The sequence below is a fragment of the Somniosus microcephalus genome, chromosome 27, assembly GCF_052327205.1.
Source record: "Somniosus microcephalus isolate GS21.2 chromosome 27, FLI_Smic_1.0, whole genome shotgun sequence".
Classification (NCBI taxonomy): Eukaryota; Metazoa; Chordata; class Chondrichthyes; order Squaliformes; family Somniosidae; genus Somniosus; species Somniosus microcephalus.
This window is the reverse complement of record NC_141013.1, coordinates 10,529,912-10,548,985: the sequence shown is the minus strand read 5'-3', so window position 1 is coordinate 10,548,985 and position 19,074 is coordinate 10,529,912. Positions and strand designations below refer to the sequence as shown.

The 19,074-nt window shown below is 45.5% G+C and overlaps 1 protein-coding gene across 5 annotated transcripts in view; it reads left to right on the top strand.

Moving 5' to 3' along the window:
• LOC147099964 (A-kinase anchor protein 13-like) overlaps positions 1-19,074 on the top strand; it is a 482,784-nt gene that overhangs the window by 201,757 nt on the left and 261,953 nt on the right. For all 5 annotated transcript variants that reach the window (XM_085968506.1, XM_085968508.1, XM_085968507.1 and 2 more), the window contains exons 7-8: positions 9,795-9,987; positions 13,934-15,713. In XM_085968506.1, the coding sequence (XP_085824632.1) occupies positions 9,795-9,987; positions 13,934-15,713 (1,973 nt within the window). The remainder of the gene's footprint in view (positions 1-9,794; positions 9,988-13,933; positions 15,714-19,074) is intronic.

Here is a 19,074-nt window from a genome sequence, read left to right as displayed (position 1 = left end):
AGGTCGTCCGCATAGAACAGGGACTTCACTTCTCCATCCAGGAGACGGAGACCTGGTGACTCGCTTTGCTCCAGCATGTCTGCTAATTCATTTATGTATATGTTGAACAGGGTCGGGCTCAAATTGCAGCCCTGCCGGACGCCTCTTCTCTGGGTGAAGAAATCGGTGCGTTTGTCTCCAATTTTGACCCCGCATTTGTTTTTCAGATACATTGATTTAATAAGGTCATAGACTTTGCCCCCTATTCCACACTGAAGAAGTTTATAATAGAGCCCTTCGTGCCATATAGAGTCAAAGGCTTTCTTGAAGTCGATGAAACAGGCGAATATTTTCCCATTTTTTGTTTGGTGTTTATGTTTTTCGATGAGGGTGTGAAGGGTATAGATATGGTCGGCGGTGCGGTGTTTTGGAAGAAAGCCTATTTGGTTTTTTCTGAGGATATTATGTTTGTTAAGAAAATCAAGTAATCTACTATTTAGAATACTGCAGAATAACTTCCCTAGACAACTGTTGACACAGATGCCGCGGTAGTTATTTGGGTCTGATTTGTTTCCACTTTTATATATGGGGGAGATTAGTCCTTGGCACCAGATATCGGGAAAACAGCCTGAGCGTAATATGATGTTGAATAGTTTGAGTATCGCACCCTGCATCTCCATATTACTGAACTTTAGCATTTCATTTTTGATGTTGTCTGGGCCACAGGCTTTCTTTAGGTGGAGAGATTTTGTTTTTGTGGCCAGTTCTTTCCATGTGATTGGGGAGTCTAGAGGGTTTTGGTTGTCTTTAATTGTTGCTTCTAATGTGTGGAGTTTTTCTGTGACCTGATGTTGACTTGGGTTTGTTTTGTTTTTTGGGATGTCTTTGTAGAGGTTTTCAAAATGTGTTCTCCAGATGTCGCCATCTTGGATTGGTAATGCTTGCAATTGTGTTGTACTCAGGTTATTCCACATTTCCCAGAATTGTTTTGGATTGGTGGAGTTTTCAATTTCTTCGAGTATTTTGTGGGTATAGTTTTGTGTTTTGTTCCTAATGGTGTGTTTATATCTTTTGAGGGTTTCATTGTATCTAGTACGTAGGTCCGGATTGTTTGGTTGCCGATGCTTTTGGTTTGATATTTTTCTCAGGTCTTTTCTGGCATTTTTGCAATCGTGGTCAAACCATTTCATATTTTTATTTTGTCTTTTTTGATGCTTCCTCTTCTGTTTCACGAGGTCGGCTTTTACAGCTGCCTCATGGAAGATCATGTTTATATCCTCTATGGCCGTGTTTACACCATCTCTGGTGATCTCATATAGATTTTCTTTAAATTTTGAAATTTTACTTGTGAGATCAGGTGAATTTAGTGCTGTGATGAATTTATCTCCACTGTCTGGGGCCCATCTGTATGTCTGGTTTATTTTATGTAGCTTACTGTGTTCCTTTTTTGTGTCTGTAGTTTGGGCAGAAAGTTTAAGGTACACATTTATTTGGTTATGGTCTGAGAGGGGGGATTGCTGCCTGACAGTGAATGCGTTGATATCGCAGGGGTCCAGGTCAGTGATTGTATAGTCCACCACACTAGACCCAAGAGTTGAGGAGTATGTGAGTCTCCCTAGGGAGTCCCCTCTGAACCTACCATTAACTATGTACAGGCCTAAGGCTCGGCAGAGTTGCACTACCTCCCTACCGCTTTTATTTATTTCACGATCAAGGTTGTTCCGATTTGCGATGGCTGGTGTGACATCTAAAGGGGTCTGGCCAAACACATGGTTGTTTCCCTGTGGGTCTATGAAGTCAGGTTCACAACCGGTCCTTGCATTTAGGTCCCCACATATTATCACCTTTCCTTGGGCCTGGAAATGGCTGATTTCCATGTGGAGAGTATCAAATAACTCCTCTTCGAAATATGGCGAATCTATTGGAGGTATGTAGATCGCACATAAGTAAACATCTTTTTTTGCTATTCCTATATTTTTATCTAGTTTTAGCCATACGTGTGATTTCCCCTGTTTTACCGGTGAGATGTGTTTGTCCAGTTCTCCCTTATACCACACCAATATTCCCCCGGAGGTTCTGCCCTTGCGTGTTTTAGTGTTCTTTACTGAGGGCACAATGATTTCATGGTACATTGGAGGACAGTGGGTCGGCATGTCCTTTTGGCACCATGTTTCTGTTAACACAATTATATCAATGTCTTTTATAGCTTTTAGGAATTCAGGGTCTGTACTCTTCATCCCAAAAGTTGAGGAGCGGAGGCCCTGGATATTCCAGCAGCTTATGTGGAAAGAACGCATTTATATAGTTCAATAAAACGAAATAAAATGGACCTATTTTGTGGGATGAGTGTGGAAACACTATTTTCTATAATGCTAAGTGATGATTTAGTATAAATTTCATGAGGCATGCACATATATCTATCTAATAATAGTAATAATACTGATAAGATAACAATAATGATAATGATAAATAACAATATTAATAATTTCTCCGGCTTTCTATCAGGCTGTTCAGCATCGTCATGATCTTTCTCAGTTCTTGGTCTACAGTCTGTGGTCTAGAGGGGGGTCTTGGGTCAGGTATAAAAGCACGGTTCTGTTGTCGGTTTTGTAAAGGGGGGTGGGGGACATTGGTGGTCCTGTTTGGGCTCCCAATGGTAGGGGGGGTGGGAGGGCTGCGTCTTTTGGCAGTGTTTATGAGGTTTCTTGCGAAGACCCACATCCGCTGTTTGAGTAGATGTATTTCGTCATAGAGGTCCCTTGTGTTGATGTTTGGATGATGGGCCAGGGAGACGTTGGGGAGGACAGAACATCTCGTGTCGATCTCCCTGTTGGTGTTGTGGATTATATAGGCTGGGGTGTCCTTTCTGGGCAGTAGTGTGGAGATCACGATCCGCGCCTCGGGGAATTCCCTGCTGGCCTTTTCTGCCATCCTGCTCACCGCCCAAGCCGTGCCTTACCTTTCTCGGTGTTTGAAGTGTTGAGGTTGTTGCTAAGGAAGGACCTGGCCAAGACAAAAACTGCAATTGCAGGAATTTGCAATAAAACTGAAAATATGAACTGGTGTGTTCGCATCTGAAAGGATAGGATATATAAGCAGAATGAGCAAACAAATTTGCATTTGTACAGCACCTTATTATCCCCTCAGGACATCCCAAAGCACTTAACATCCGATGAATTACTTTTAAGTGCAGTCACTATAGTTATTTTATGTAGATAAATGTGCCAGCCAATTTACAGGCAGGGTTCCGCAGATCACAGAATCACAGAAACCCCACAGTGCAGATAGAGGTCATTTCGGCCCATCGAGCCTGCACCGACACATATCCCACCCGCTCCCCGTAACCCCTACACCAACACATATCCCACCCTATCCCCGTAACCCCACGTATTTAATCCCCCTAACACTAAGGGTCAATTTATCATAGCCAATCAACCTAACCCACACATCTTTGGACTGTGGGAGGAAACCGGAGCACCCGGAGGAAACCCACGCAAACACGGGGAGAATGTGCAAACTCCACACAGACAGTCACCCGAGGCCGGATTTGAACCCGGGTCCCTGGCGCTGTGAGGCAACAGTGCTAACCACTATGCCACCGTGCTCCCCGATAACAAATGAGATGACTGGATAATGTGGTATTGGTTGAGAGAGGAATGTTAGTCAGGATTCTGGGAGAATTCCCTACTCTCATTGGTACCATGGGATCTTTTCTGTTCACCTCAACAGGTATATGGGGGTCTCAGTTTAGCATATCATCCAAAGACAGCACTCCAGAAATGCAGCACTCCCTCAATACTGCATTGAGGTATTGGCCTAGGTTATGTACTCAAGCCCTGGCTCAAAGGGGAGAGTGCTAACTAATTGAGCCAAGCTGACATTACTAGGGGAATAAAAGTCTAATGAGGTTATGCTGAGATTTATAATGCACTGGTTAGACCACATTTGGAGAATTAAGTACAGTTTTGGTCACCACATTACATAAGATTGTGCGAGCTCTCAACAGGTTGCAGAGACAAGGAACAAGTCTAAGGAGATGACGTACATCTACCAGACAGGGTAGCAGAGATGCAGACTGTGTTCAAAATGTGTTTCAGTGGTAGACTGGGAAGGTTCGAATGCTGGAGCATAAGAAATAGGAGCAGGAGCAGGCCATTCGGCCCTTCGAGCCTGCTCCGCCATTCAATAAGATCATGGCTGATCTTCTACCTTCACTCCACCTCCCCTCTGATCCCCATATCCCTTGGTTTCCTTAGTACCCAAAAATCTATCGATCTCACTCTTGAATATACTCAACGACTGAGCATCCACAGCCCTCTGGGGTAGAGAATTCCAAAGATTCACCACCTTCTGAGTGAAGAAATTTTTCCTCCTCGCAGTCCTAAATGGCCGACCCCTTATTCTGAGACTGTGACCCCTAATTCTAGACTCCCCAGCCTGGGGGAAACATCCTCTCAGCATCTACCCTGTCAAGCCCCTTAAGATTGGTTTGATTGCCAAATGGCCTTTTCTTGTTTGTTTGTCCTTACTGTTTCACGTCTAGAACTCTTTGTGTTCTGTTCATAGATTTACATCTGAAATGTTGATTTTTTTAAAAAAAAATTAATTCCTGGGATGTGGATGTCGCTGGCATTTATTGGCCATCCTGAATTGCCCTTGAAAAGGTGGTGGTGAGCCGCCTTCTTGAACCGCTGCAGTCCATGTGGTGAAGGTGCTCCCATGGTGCTGTTAGGTAGGGAATTCCAGGATTTTGACCCAGTGACGACGAAGGAACGGCCGATATGTTTTTCCCTTACGATACTGATGCACCTGCTCTGTATATTTCTGACCCGATTAAGGTATTTGCTCTACACGAAGACTGATTATTTTGCCTACGTTTGCCCTCCACTGTCGACCATGACTGTCTTGAGATTCCCCAGCTACAATTTGAACTGGACATGTTTTTGTTTGACCCCCTCTCTCCACTCACAGCTAGTTGATTACTGGTCTTGAAGATAAAAATGTGCCTTTATTCCGCACCTTATTTGCATCTCTCAAAAATGCCCCAAAGCACCACATGTACAATGAATTACTTCAAAATACAAGCACTGTTGTGTAGAGAAATATGGCAGCCAGTTTGGTGCATAATTTGGTACCACAGACAGCAGTAAAATGTATGGTCAGTTAATCAGATATATGGACGATAATGTAGTTAATGAATGACCATGCCAAAGGCATTTTTACTAACAAAGTCAATTTTACATGTAGCATTGGTTACCTGAAAGAGCTTCTGTGCCAGCCTTGGTATCGTTGGTAGCATTCTCGCCTCGGAGTCAGAAGGTTGTGGGTTCAAGTCCCCACTCCAGAGACTTGAACACAAAATTTACGTTGACACTCCAGTGCAGTACTTGAGAGAGTGCTGCACTGTCGGAGGTGCCGAATTTTGGGTGAGACGGTAAACCGAGGCCCCGTCTGCCCCCTCGGGTGGATGTAAAAGATCCCATGGCACTAATTTGAAGAAGAGCAGGGGAGTTATCCCTGGTGTCCTGGCCAATATTTATCACTCAAACAGATCTAGTCATTATCTCATTGCTGTTTGTGGGAGCTTGCTGTGCGCAAATTGGCTGCCGCGTTTCCTACAACAGTGACTACACTTCAAAAGTACTTCGTTGGCTGTAAAGTGCTTTGGAACGTCCTGTGGTTGTGAAAGGCGCTATATAAATGCAAGTCAATCATTAACATGGAACGTCTGTACAAGGTTGCATCAGCTATAATTGCAATGTATCTGATTTCCAGTCTTGTTACTGACCAAAATGCTACTGATTTTTGATGAAAATTACATGCTGAAATTTTGTAGGGTGATTTTGATGGGCAGCAGGTTCAGTCTACATTTATTTCATCTCTCACTTAATGGTTATCATTGAGTAAATTGTAACCTGTAACCATGTTCTATTTTGGTGCTGGAGTAAGATGGTTCTTGAGAGTTTGTGTTTTGCGTCGAAGTACTATCTATATATGAGATTTTACAATCAAGGAGAAAAGTCAAGCTACAGGAAACTTTGTGCTATCCGGCACCGACGGGACCGAGCTGTTGCTGTTCCCTCAAAACTGCCGGACACTCCAGCGCTAATGCTAAAACATACGGAGATTTTTAGCTCCGTGTGAATCAACAAACCCTGTTGCTTAGCAACAGCTTCTAAACAGTCGGCAAGCGTCTCTAGCTGAAGCTGTTGCTTAGCTACAGACCTTGCAGAGCTTGACTGTTAAGAAAAAAGCAACGAAAAGAAAAAAAACGGCTCCTGATTTTTGCCGGTGGCTCGAGTTTGCCGGACATTTAGCCTCCGGATAACAAAGTTTCCTGTATTTGGAGCTTAGATTTTTCTGCATAGGATGTGACTTATTTAAAGATCAGATAATCTCCTGTGGTACTGCTCATGGGTAATCTGTGATGTTTAGTTTGTCTTTCCAGTTTTCCTCCTTGCATCCTCTCCTGAAGACTCTGATGCTATGGTGTGATTCTATGGATGCCGCTGTCTCACCAGTGCTTTGCTCCAGTGGGCATTCTTCATGGATGAGTCTGAACAGTGGCTGTCGGCCTATTCAGCTGTGGAGACATCACGGCTGAGCCCAGTCTTGCCCGACCCCAATGCCTGCATGTTTGCACTTCACGCATGGCTTACTGGAGTGGGAACCATGCTTGATTTTTCCCCTCCTTCCTAGACCAGGAGTACAGAAGCCAGCTGCAACATCCTGATCTCTTCCTTGACTTGAGATAACTACGTCAGCCCAGACCAAGGGTGAAGCTCGGGACCGTCCTGATCTGTGGGGCTGATGGTGCGGTAGTTCGGTGCTTAATAATGCTGGACTTGTGCCCTAGAGGTCGCGAGTTCAATGGAAAGTTGTGAAATTCAGTTTAATCAATCTGAGAGCACAGGGATGACTGATGTGCAAATCAGAAATATCACAATATTAAACCTGTGCTGATCAGGAACTGGGTTGAAGCTGCCCAACCTCACTTCATTTGTTTAAAAAAAAAACCTTACTCCCGGCAGATGGACAAGACTTTAATCCCATGAGCCAGGATTGGATTCAGGTTTACAGCCCAGAGATGAAAGGGTGTTTTGTTAATCTACTGTGTTACCCAGTTCTCATTAAGGACATATCTTGCTGTGCCCTTATTGACCAACAGTGAGTGATACTCCAGCATGCATCACTTTCATAGCTGCATCTACGCTCCCACTTTCAGTGGATTGGCGAGGAAGAATAGATGTACTTCAGTGAGCCCTACTCACTTGCATTGGAGGCAGTTCAGAGACGATTCACCGGGTTGATTCCAGAGATGAAGGGGTTGACTTATGAAGAAAGGTTGAGCAGGTTGGGCCTATACTCATTGGAGTTTAGAAGAATGAGAGGTGATCTTATTGAAACATATAAGATACTGAGGGGGCTCGACAAGGAAGATGCAGAGAGGATGTTTCCCCTCGTGGGGAAATCTAGAACTCGGGGGCATAGTTTCAGAATAAAGGGTCACCCTTTTAGAACTGAGATGAGGAGGAATTTCTTCTCTGAGGGTCGTAAATCTGTGGAATTCTCTGCCCCAGAGAGCCGTGGAGGCTGGGTCATTAAATACATTTAAGGTGGAGATAGACAGATTTTTGCAACTTAAGGGAGTGAAGGGTTATGGGGAGCGGATGGGGAAGTGGCTTTGAGCCCAAGATCAGATCAGCCATGATCTTATTGAATGGCGGAGCAGGCTCAGGGGCCAAGTGGCCTATTCCTGCTCCTATTTCTCATGTTCTCTCATGATGGCTTATAAAAACTCTCAACTCTGAAAAATTATTGAAAATTAGCTCTGTTAATGTTCAACAAAATGAATTATGAAACATTACTAACTAAGAGACTGTAGCCGTGTTGAGACTTCGGTTTAGATCCATATCTCCGCGGTCACTGAACTTACGCCAATCAGTGGTCCTGGTTGTCATTAAGTTGTCTGACTGAATTGACTTTTCCAAATCCACAGATTTATGGGTACTGTGTACGTATATACACACACCATCTGTAGTACATCAGAAATTATATATTAAAAAAAACACTTCACATGACATTGCATGTTAAATAGAAAATCTCTGAATGCAGCCACATTCTTGCCAGAGCCAAATGATGTGTTTGAAAGTGTTGATGCATAGCTGGCCAATATCAACAAAAGGGGTACAGTGACCTGGATGTAAATGTTTGCAGAGTCCGGTAGAAACCAGGTAATTGAACTGGACATCCTCTCAAGAGGAATGGAATACCTGCTTAAAAGGAACACTGGATCAGGCACCAATTAATTTCCAGATGTTTTTGCTCTCTCCATCGGGCGTTCCCATAAAGTGCCTGTCATTAGTTTTACAGATAGCTTTCAGGAGTAAGCAGATTGCTTTGAATTGTCATGAAGGATGCGGTTAATGATAAATTGGGGAAAATTTCAAAGCAACTCCCAAAAAGACACCGTCAAGGAAGGAGGGAGGGGAACTCGCAGGGAGAGCGAGAGAGTGGGTGTGTTAAAGCTTTACAACCAGTGTCGTGATCCTTAGTACTGTTTTGGAATGTTATGGGACAATTTCTTAAAAGAGAGGAGCAGGAAATATTTTTCAAGGAATGCAGGAAGAGTGAGCGAGCTGGCTCTTGTCTGATCTCCTCCACAGGCCATCCCAAAGTGCTTCACATCTAACTAATTACTTGGTGACAGCCAACTTTCAAACAATATGTTTCCACAAAATCGCAAATGAGTTGAATGATCGATGAATCTGCTTTTGGTGATGCGGGTTGAGGGAGGAATGGTAACCAGGAGAATTCTCTGCTCCTCTTTGAATGTTATGGGACCTTTTATGTCCATTTGAACAGGCTGGCAGTATCTCTCTAACATCTCATATGAAAGATGATGTCCTTGACAATGCAGCACCCCCTCAGTACTGCCCTGAAGTGTCAGCTGAGATTAGATGATCAAGACCTGTAGTTGGGCTGCTTTTTAAATTCACGTTCGGGATATGAGCGTCGCTGGCAACGCCAGCATTTATTGCCCATCCCTAGTTACCCTCGAAGGTGGTGGTGAGCTGCTGCTGTTGAACCACTGCAGTCCGTATGGTTGGGTTACTCTCGATGCTGTTCGGTAGAAGGTTTCCAGGATTTTAATCCAGCGACGATGAAGGAAAGGCGATATACTTCCAAGTCAGGATGGTGTGTGACTTGGAAGGGAACCTGAAACTTGAACCCACAACCTTCTGATTCGGGTGAGAGCGCTACCACTGGGCCAGGCTGATGCTACCTATTGATAGCGGTGTCAATCTTCTATCCCTTGCCTGCTCTCATCTTGTGCCTTGACTGGAAAGCCAGCGCAAGTGGCGTTGGCTAATTAGAGTGCCTGGGAGGGAGTGGCACTTCAGGTTGAAAATGATGTTTCAAGGCTATCTTTATTGAAGATGTGCCTGTATTTTCCGTTAAACTTATTTTCCATCGTTCCCCGTTCTTTGTCTCGACCTAATGTACCAACTGTGATTGAGTGAGTGGATGGAACCCCATAGGAGATGTGCAGAAGCAGCTTGGTGATCATTCACCTTGGATGTTCCCTCCACACCCCACCTTTAGCAGAAGCAGCTGGCATTTGCTCGGCACCTCCCCACAGCCGCGTCGATGGCAGAAGACAGCTGTGCGCAGTAGCGGCTTCCAAGCCTGAACTCTTGTCTTAACTGCTCTGTGCCACCTCGCGTCGGAGCACCTACTTGCTCAGAGTTATTTCAGTCATGCAAAAGTTAATATTTCAACATGTTTAACTGCTGCTGCTCCTTCTGTTTTAGGCGAAACTCTGCCGCAGCTTTGCAGGCGGATGTAACGCCGATCGCATCCTCTGAAGACTGTTCTCTGCGATACCAGCGGCACTTGAATGTTTACATGTACACCATCAACAACCCCCAGGGAGCAGAGCTTAACAGCATGGAACACAACATCAGTGAACTACAGAGATACATTCAGAGACACAGACACGAAATGGTAAGGATCAGTCAGCTTCCCAAAGCCTTTTCTCTCGATTTGTTTTTGAAAGCTTAAAAGTAACATCTTTAACCATAAAGGACAGAAGGCATTAAAAAAAAAAAATTGCATTAAATGCGCACCACAAGAACATGAAAATTCTAAATCATTCTATAACTCATTTGGGAATAAATAGGGGCAAAACTGTTAAACATCTGCATAACTAATTTGATTAGTGTCTCTTTTAAAACTAGTCCTTAGGAACATAGGAATTACCGGGCGCTAAACGACCAAGATCCACCTAGTTTGCCTTCTACCATCTTGGTAGTAACATGATACAATGATCATGTTCTTAACTAATCATAGCAATCAATCTCAATCATACATTCCTAGAGCTACCTGCAACTTCCTGTTAATTAGCAATATGCCATTAATATCAATTATTTACCATTGTGAATATTAATTATGCAACCGTTATGAATAATTATGCTTCCATTGTATGTGAATAATTATGCTACCATTTTGAAATTAATTGTTAGTTATGCAAATATTATTTGCACTACCAGTATACAAACGACTGGATACTTCAATAATTCATTGCATGACAAATTCATTGCATGACATTATATAACAGCTAAATAAATCAAGTTTTTTTTTGTTTATCCAAGAATCAGAATTCAGTTGTGGATTCTGAAATAGATTTATTGCCATCAGCGCTATGTCTTTTTTTTCTCCTCCCAGTTTTATTCCTTTCCCTCAAGATGCTGACTCGTTGTTGAGGTATAGTTCCATGGGTGTCAGCTTAGTCACCTTGCCGCACTATGTGAACCTAGACAAAGGGTGTTGGCATATCACTTGCCGTCTGAGAAGGCAAATGAGTCGTCACCCAGTGTGGACTCCCCAGCAGAGAAAAAGAAAGACTTGCATTTCTATAGCGCCTTTCACGACCCACCGGACATCCCAAAGTGCTTTACAGCCAATGAAGTATTTTTTGAAGTGTAGTCACTGTTGTAATGTAGCCAATTTGCGCACAGCAAGCTCTCACAAACAACAGTGTGATAATGACCAGATAATCTGTTTTTAGTGATGCTGTTAGAGGGATAAATATTGGCCAGGACACCGGGGAGAACTCCCCTGCTCTTCTTCAAAATAGTGGCCACGGGATCTTTTACATCCACCTGAGAGAGCAGACGGAGGCCTCGATTTAACATCCCATCCGAAAGACGGCACCTCCGACAGTGCCGCACTCCCTCAGCACTGCAATGGAGTGGTTTTGTGCTCAAGTCCCTGAACCCACAACCTTCCAACTCGGAGAGGCGCGAGTGCTACCCACTGAGCCACGGCTGAGGTCACAACAGCACTCGGGAACAGGGATCCAGGATGATCTCCTCCCCCCCCCCCCCCCACACTCTCTCTCTCTCTCTCTCTTTCTCTCTCTCTTCCCCACCCCTACTTCCCCTTTCTCTAACCCAGGAGGCGCTGAGGTAGATTGTAGTGCTCTGATTTTGACCCTGGCTGAGAGGTAGCTCCGCATAGTCCAGTGATCAAACCCGGAACACTGTGGTCTGTATTGGTTCGGTTCCACACTGCACAGTACAGTATATCTGTGAGCTGAACCATCGAGGCTGAAATATCATTTTTACAAGAGTAATAGTTAATCTTATTAAGCTCATTGTTTACCATTGACCCTGTTGTTTTTTCTTAACATGTCCTTGTTTTGGTCATGTTGACATGCTGGTCAGGTATAATTACCAAGGACAATGGTTTGCAGATACAGTAAGAGGCAGAACAGATGGTGCTATACTTAATGGGTTTTAGATGTCCAGGTGTAATCTATCTTCACAATTGGGATAGTGGTTGTGTCTGTGCCTATGCTGATTGTTTGTCTGTTTAATGATTGTGGTAATTGTTCACAATCATGCTAATTGCTCACAATTACCAACATTTACAGTGTGGAGAATTAATTGCTAAGAACAACCAGATGTCCCTTCTAACCAGGACGACAATTGTGTTTTTATGATTGGCGTCCGATTACATTGTGGTCTAATATTAAAAACAATATATTCGTGTAAAATTCTATCCTTGATTGTGATGGCGGAGAGTCATAAAATTTTAATCATAATTTGGAACAATGAAAAGCACGGCAGAAGTTACAGGTTTTGTTCTTTCAAGTTTAGGTTGTGTCCAGGAAGAGCATCTTGAAATGTAGTACACGAGGGGGAGACGCAGTACACGAGGGGGGGGAGACGCAGTACACGAGGGGGGGGGGGGGAAGACGCAGTACACGAGGGGGGGGGGGGGAAGACGCAGTACACGAGGGGGGGGGGGGGAAGACGCAGTACACGAGGTGGGGGGGGAGACGCAGTACACGAGGGGGGGGGAGACGCAGTACACGAGGGGGGGGAGACGCAGTACACGAGGGGGGGGGAGAGACGCAGTACACGAGGGGGGGGAGACGCAGTACACGAGGGGGGGGAGACGCAGTACACGAGGGGGGGGGAGACGCAGTACACGAGGGGGGGGGAGACGCAGTACACGAGGGGGGGGAGAGACGCAGTATACGAGGGGGGGAGACGCAGTACACGAGGGGGGGGGAGACGCAGTACACGAGGGGGGGGGAGACGCAGTACACGAGGGGGGGGGAGACGCAGTACACGAGGGGGGGGAGACGCAGTACACGAGGGGGGGGGAGAGACGCAGTACACGAGGGGGGGGAGACGCAGTACACGAGGGGGGGGAGACGCAGTACACGAGGGGGGGGAGACGCAGTACACGAGAGGGGGGAGACGCAGTACACGAGGGGGGGGGAGACGCAGTACACGAGGGGGGGGGGGAGACGCAGTACACGAGGGGGGGAGACGCAGTACACGAGGGGGGGGGAGACGCAGTACACGAGGGGGGGGAGACGCAGTACACGAGGGGGGGGGGAGACGCAGTACACGAGGGGGGGGGAGACGCAGTACACGAGTTGGGGGGAGACGCAGTACACGAGGGGGGGGGAGACGCAGCACACGAGGGGGGGGGGAGAGACGCAGTACACGAGGGGGGGGAGACGCAGTACACGAGGGGGGGGGAGACGCAGTACACGAGGGGGGGGGAGACGCAGTACACGGGGGGGAGACGCAGTACACGGGGGGGACACGCAGTACACGGGGGGGGGGACACACAGTACACGGGGGGGACACGCAGTACACGGGGGGGGGAGACGCAGTACACGAGGGGGGGAGACGCAGTACACGAGGGGGGGACACGCAGTACACGAGGGGGGGGAGACGCAGTACACGAGGGGGGGAGACGCAGTACACGGGAGGGGGGGAGACGCAGTACACGGGGGGGGGGGGGAGACGCAGTACACGAGGGAGGGGGGAGACGCAGTACACGAGGGAGGGGGGAGCCGCAGTACACGAGGGAGGGGGGAGACGCAGTACACGAGGGAGGGGGGAGACGCAGTACACGAGGGAGGGGGGAGACGCAGTACACGAGGGAGGGGGGAGACGCAGTACACGGGGGGGATGTAGTACACGAGGGGGGTAGCACTGGTGGTGACAGGTCCATCACTAGTGGTGGGATCATTTTGAGGTAATGAATGAACGCTGTATTTACATTGGAACTGTGTGAAGTGCTTTCTGCTTCTCGCACTAAATTTGTAATGTAGACCCGGAGTCCAAGCTGATTTCTGAGCAGAGAGGGTTGAAACTCTCTGGAGTCTGATCTCCAGATTTAGACTATAATTTTAGCATTGGTGTGAAGTGAAGCACAACTGCTTTGCACAGATGCACCACTTGCAAAATAAAAACAGCACGAGAGTGTCCCATGGGGAACATACGGACTTAAGTGAGACTGTACTGGTACCAATATGGTAAATAAGCCTGGTGATGACACTTAATACACTAGTATATCTCAACATGGCAATGCCTTTATCAAAATAGTGCAACTATTTATTGCTTTTCCTCCTGTTTTGAAATAGGATGCACCTTCTGCGACGTCCCTTCAGTCACAGCCCGGGCTGTCGCAACCTGTTGAACCTGTTGAACTTGTTGAAAATGTAAGAACTGAAGATGACTGTAAGTCCAAAAGTATCTGCATCACTGCACAAACGCTAACTGACATACCTGGCGAACAATCAGCTTGTCCGAAATCGACCCCACAGGACCATATACCAACTGACAAAGAGTTGACTGATTCGTGTCCTGAGGCAAAAATTACTAATGGTCAAAAAAATATCACTGAGGACAATATCGCCGAGATGAAGCTGGAGGACAAAGCAGCCAGTAATTCAGCCGTGTGCATGGACCTGGAGCTTGGAGAACAACAGGAAGAGCCGAGGTTACCGGTCGACTCTGGGAATATAGCAGGTAACTGTGCCCTTGTGCAGAATGAATCTGATGGAGAATGTGATGAAAGCAGTCTGTCCTGTGACAAAGTTCACGGGGAAGCTCCGATATCATCTGAAGATCTGCATTCCAGTCAAGTGTGTGCGCTCAAAGAAGATGTCCCTGAAGGGGAGATGATGGACACTGTGGCGATTGTGAATAGCAGTAATCCTGACAGTGAAACAATAGACTCTGCAAAAACTCTTGATCAGGCAGAGGTGGAGTCTGCTCTGATTGAGGAAACTAAGCCAGAAGAAGCCAAAGAACGTGTTGAATTGGTCACTGATGAAAATACCCAGAGTGATGAAAGTGAGCCAGCAGAGGGATATGTCCAGGTGGCAGACTGTCCAGCTGTACAACTGAACAATGAAAGTCCTCTGCTCATTGAACTGATTGGGGAAGTGAAGGTAGATGTGGAGTTGAACAATGATGAGTCTCATGCAGACATTGATGTCTCACACATGGACGTGACTAATGAACCTAATGTTGGAGTTGGCCTTGAGGTAAAAAATGGTTTTCTTGACAAAATGTCGGTAAACTCAGTAGGCTTGATTTGTGATTCAGATAAGGAGTGTGAAGGAGTAAGCCACGAAACGACTGAGGAGGAAGAATCTGCGCAGACCCCGGAAGTATCTGAAATGCCTCATTCATTTAATGACATTGAGGAATATGAACAGAATGACGCTGCAGCACACGTGCTACCTTTAAATATTTTAGAAAGTGAACCTGAACAAAATGATGACCAGTTGGAAATGGACTGCCCTTGCGATGACGAGTGGTCTAAGCAGGTTGACGCTTTGCTAGAAACGGCTTCTGATTCTAGTTCAGGGGAGGACCACATTTTGCCAACGGAAATCCAATCGATAGTGGATTTAAAGAAAGGAGCTTCTCACATTGAGGGCACTGAAGAATTGTTGTCCAAGTGCATCTCAGAGGAAGAGCCACCTTGGTTGCCAGTGGCATTGGAAAGTCCAACTGCACTTAATGAAGGTGATGGTCCCAACGGAGCCAAAAAGATTTTGGAGTTCTTACCCAAATCTAGTGATGCAGGGGTGTATTCCCAAAACCAGGACGTACTGCTCAGTATAGTTGAGGAACCTGCTGATTATATGGTGAACAGTTCTTCGGATTCTGAGGATCAGTTTCAACAAAATGGGAAGCCTTCAGTTGTGGATGAGTTGACAGAAGATGCCTGGGTGATGGAAGCTAATGAATTGGGAAGTGAAGCAAATGGCAAACGTGAAGATTTTTTCCTTTGGGATGAGCAGGCTTACGCTATTTCTTTGGATAAAAAAGCGATACAGGGTCCTACTGATCGGGCATTTAACACTGTGCTGGATGCAAATTGGAATTTGGAGCCAGTTGGTTTGAAAGGTAACCGCACTTGCTATGACACGGTATAATCTTCTTAGATTTAGATGTGGTATTGTTTTCATGCTTTGTTTATACTTTTTAAAAAATTATTAATGATTAACCCATTTGAGGACAGTATCATTTGTGCATAAGAGAGCAAAATTTGTGTATTTGGAGGATGTGAATTAAGGATCCACAGTGAACTCCAATATTTCTGCACACTACAAAATTCACTTACTGAAATTGGCTTTTCCTCAGCATGTTCAGACAGCATGGCTACCACGTACTGGAGCACAGGCAGGTGGTGCCAGGGCAGCAGGGAGTAGGTAGTCAGAGTTGACTATCTCATTCTTCAGTAACTTAACGTCACTTCCAGTTTGGGGAGGAATGTGCGAAACTGAGCAGAGCTCGAAGGCTGCATTTACACTACAACCGTTGGGTCAGTGGGACATCCTAGGTAGCCTTTCTCCAAAGTCAATTTGGACCCCGACTTTGGAATACATGACTCCTTTGTGTCAGTGCAAAATGAAACCTCTTCACATGGTTGCTGCAGTTGTAGATGCAGTCCAGTGACCGAGGCCCTAGATAGTGAGTGAATCCTCAGCCTGTTGGTCAGTTAGCCCTCCCATTTGCCAGTTTAGAAAGACATTTGTTTACAATTTTCTTCCTGCATTGACCCCACCACCTCTTTTTATTTTTTTCCCCTTTCTGTAGAGGTTCTATGAGTAAAACATGGATGTGTTTTGACACTGGCTCCCCAGCGAGATTTATTTTTAAAATTTTGCTTCTCTCCCTCTGTCACTCCCTGTGCAAAAGGACCCTGTTACTTAATGGCTCCTCTACCCGATTCTTCAGCTGAAATTCAACCATGGGTGTTAAACTGAACACACCTATTGAATGTCTAGGAGGACAGGCGCAAATATGGAGATGGTATTGATGACTGAACAGAGGTAAAATGTGCAGCAGCTTTAAAAGGTTAATCCAGATTATCCTGGTTTGAGCAGATAGAAAATTCATAGTTTTCATTCAAGATGTTGATGTTTGGAGTCCATGGATGAGGTAAATTGTTTGAGTCTCCTCCAGTCCTATAACCCTCCGAGATCTCTGCGCTCCTCAAATTCTGGCCTCTTGAGCATCCCCAATTTTAATCGTTCCACCATTGGCGGCCGTGCCTTCAGCTGCCAAGGTCCCACTCTCTGGAATTCCCTCCCTAAACCTCTCCGCCTCTCTTTCCTCCTTTAAGACGCTCCTTAAAACCGATCCCTTTGACCAGGCCTGTCCGAATATCATCATATGTGGGTCAGTGTCAAATTTTGTTTGAGAACGTTCCTGTGAAGCGCCTTGGGATGTTTTACTACGTTAAAGGCGCTATATAAATACAAGTTGTTGTTGAGGTGTATGGAAGATTGTGCTTAATAGGCAGACTGCCCATTTGTCATTCTCTGTTCTCTAATGATAATTCGCGAGTTCTGCCAACTGACAATGAAATAATTTTTTCACACCATTTCATGGCAAGGCGATCATTTCAACTTCATTTCAGAACACAGGTGCAGAAATGAGCAGTTCTGTCACTTTAGTTGAAAAGTTACAACACAGGTTAGCAAGGCCATAACAAAAGCAAACCAAGCACTAGGGTTTATTTCTAGAGGGATAGAATTGAAAAGTAGGGAAGTTATGCTAAACCTGTATCGAACCTTGGTCAGACCACACTTGGAGTACTGCGTACAGTTCTGGTCTCCATATTATAAAAAGGATATAGAGGCGCTGGAGAGGGTGCAGAGAAGATTTACAAGGATAATATCAGAACTGTGAGGTCATACCTATCCGGAAAGGATGAACAGGCTGGGTCTCTTTTTCTCTTGAAAAGAGAAGGCTGAGGGGTGACCGAATAGAGGTCTTTAAAATTATTGAAGTTTTAGATAGAGTAGATACAGAGGTTGTTTTTCCACTTGTGGGGAAGAGCAAAACTAGAGGCCATCAATATAAGAAAGGCACCAAGATATCAAGTAAGGAATTCAGAAGAAACTTCTTTACCCAGGGAGTGGTGAGAATGTGGAACTCGCCACCACAGGGAGTGGGTGAAGCGAATAGTATAGATGCATTTAAGGGGAGGCTAGACAAGCATATGAGGGAGAAGGGAATAGAGGATTATGCTGATGGAGTTAGATGAGGAAAGGCAGGAGGAGGCTCGAGTGGAGCATAAACGCCGGCATGGACTGGTTGGGCCGAATGGCCTACTTCTGTGCTGTAAATGCCATGTAATGAGGCTCCCAATACCTCTCGTCACTCATTGCTTTCAGGAGACTATTTTGCAGATGATTACTTGCTATGTTTGTTTGAAGCCTTGTCCTGGAGTACTCCTCTAATTGCAGGCTGCTTTAAGCGGAATTAGGGGCAGGGAATGGCGAGGAAACAATACATCAGTTGTTAGACATTGATGTTCTGGTGCACTTCTGTGTTGCTGACCTCAGCTTTGCTACTCCAAAGAGACACCAGCCTTTACCAGCATCTCTTCACAGAGGAAGATGTGGAATATTGTAGAGCCATTGTTTGTTTCTTTACCTGTCCTATTACCATCTCGTCTCACCTTGAATATCTCTTAATGTCTCTTCTTTCATCCCCTCCCCCATTTCCCAGCCCCCAAACTGCCTTTTAATCTGTTTCATTTCCTGCCTTTTTTTCCTCAGTTCTGTAGAAGGGTTTTGACCTGAAACGTTGATTCTGTTGCTCTCTCCACGGATGTTGCCTGGCCTGCTGAGTTTTTCCAGCGTTTTCTGTTGTTATTTTGGATTTCCAGCATTTGCAGTATTTTGCTAACGTATGTGGAATATTGTGGCGGGTGTTGCGGACTCTAGCAGCCAGTTCAGAGGCCTGGGAATGGGTTACTGCTAACGAGACCAGGAAGGAAAATGAAGCGCAAACTCGAAGATGCGAAAGGTTGATCATTCTTTGCTTCTTGAAACAGCAGACTTTTCTGCAAGGCTGTTATTTGTTGCTCCGCCTCCGTCTCCGTAGATTGCAGTGCTGGTGAGGTTGGGTGGGACCCCGTTGTACTTGGTGGGAACCTTGGCTGTTCAGCAAATAGGTTGGCAATAAATAAACAATCATTTCGGTGATTGTTGTTCGTATTTGTTTTTTTTTAAAAAGATATAAATAATTTTAGGTGCAATTTAAGTACAGGTTTCTGAGAAAAATAACTTGTGTGCCTGGGAGTGGAGAGCTGTAACTTGAACTAATATCTTATAATCTAGCACTTGTGTTGTCTTTTGCTGCTGCCCAGTTGCTGTTGTGCAGTTGCAGCAATGACGCCATCTGGCATCTCCCCAAGATCCAGCATTGACTATCAGATGACGCCGCAGAGCTTCTTCAATTTATTTTCTCC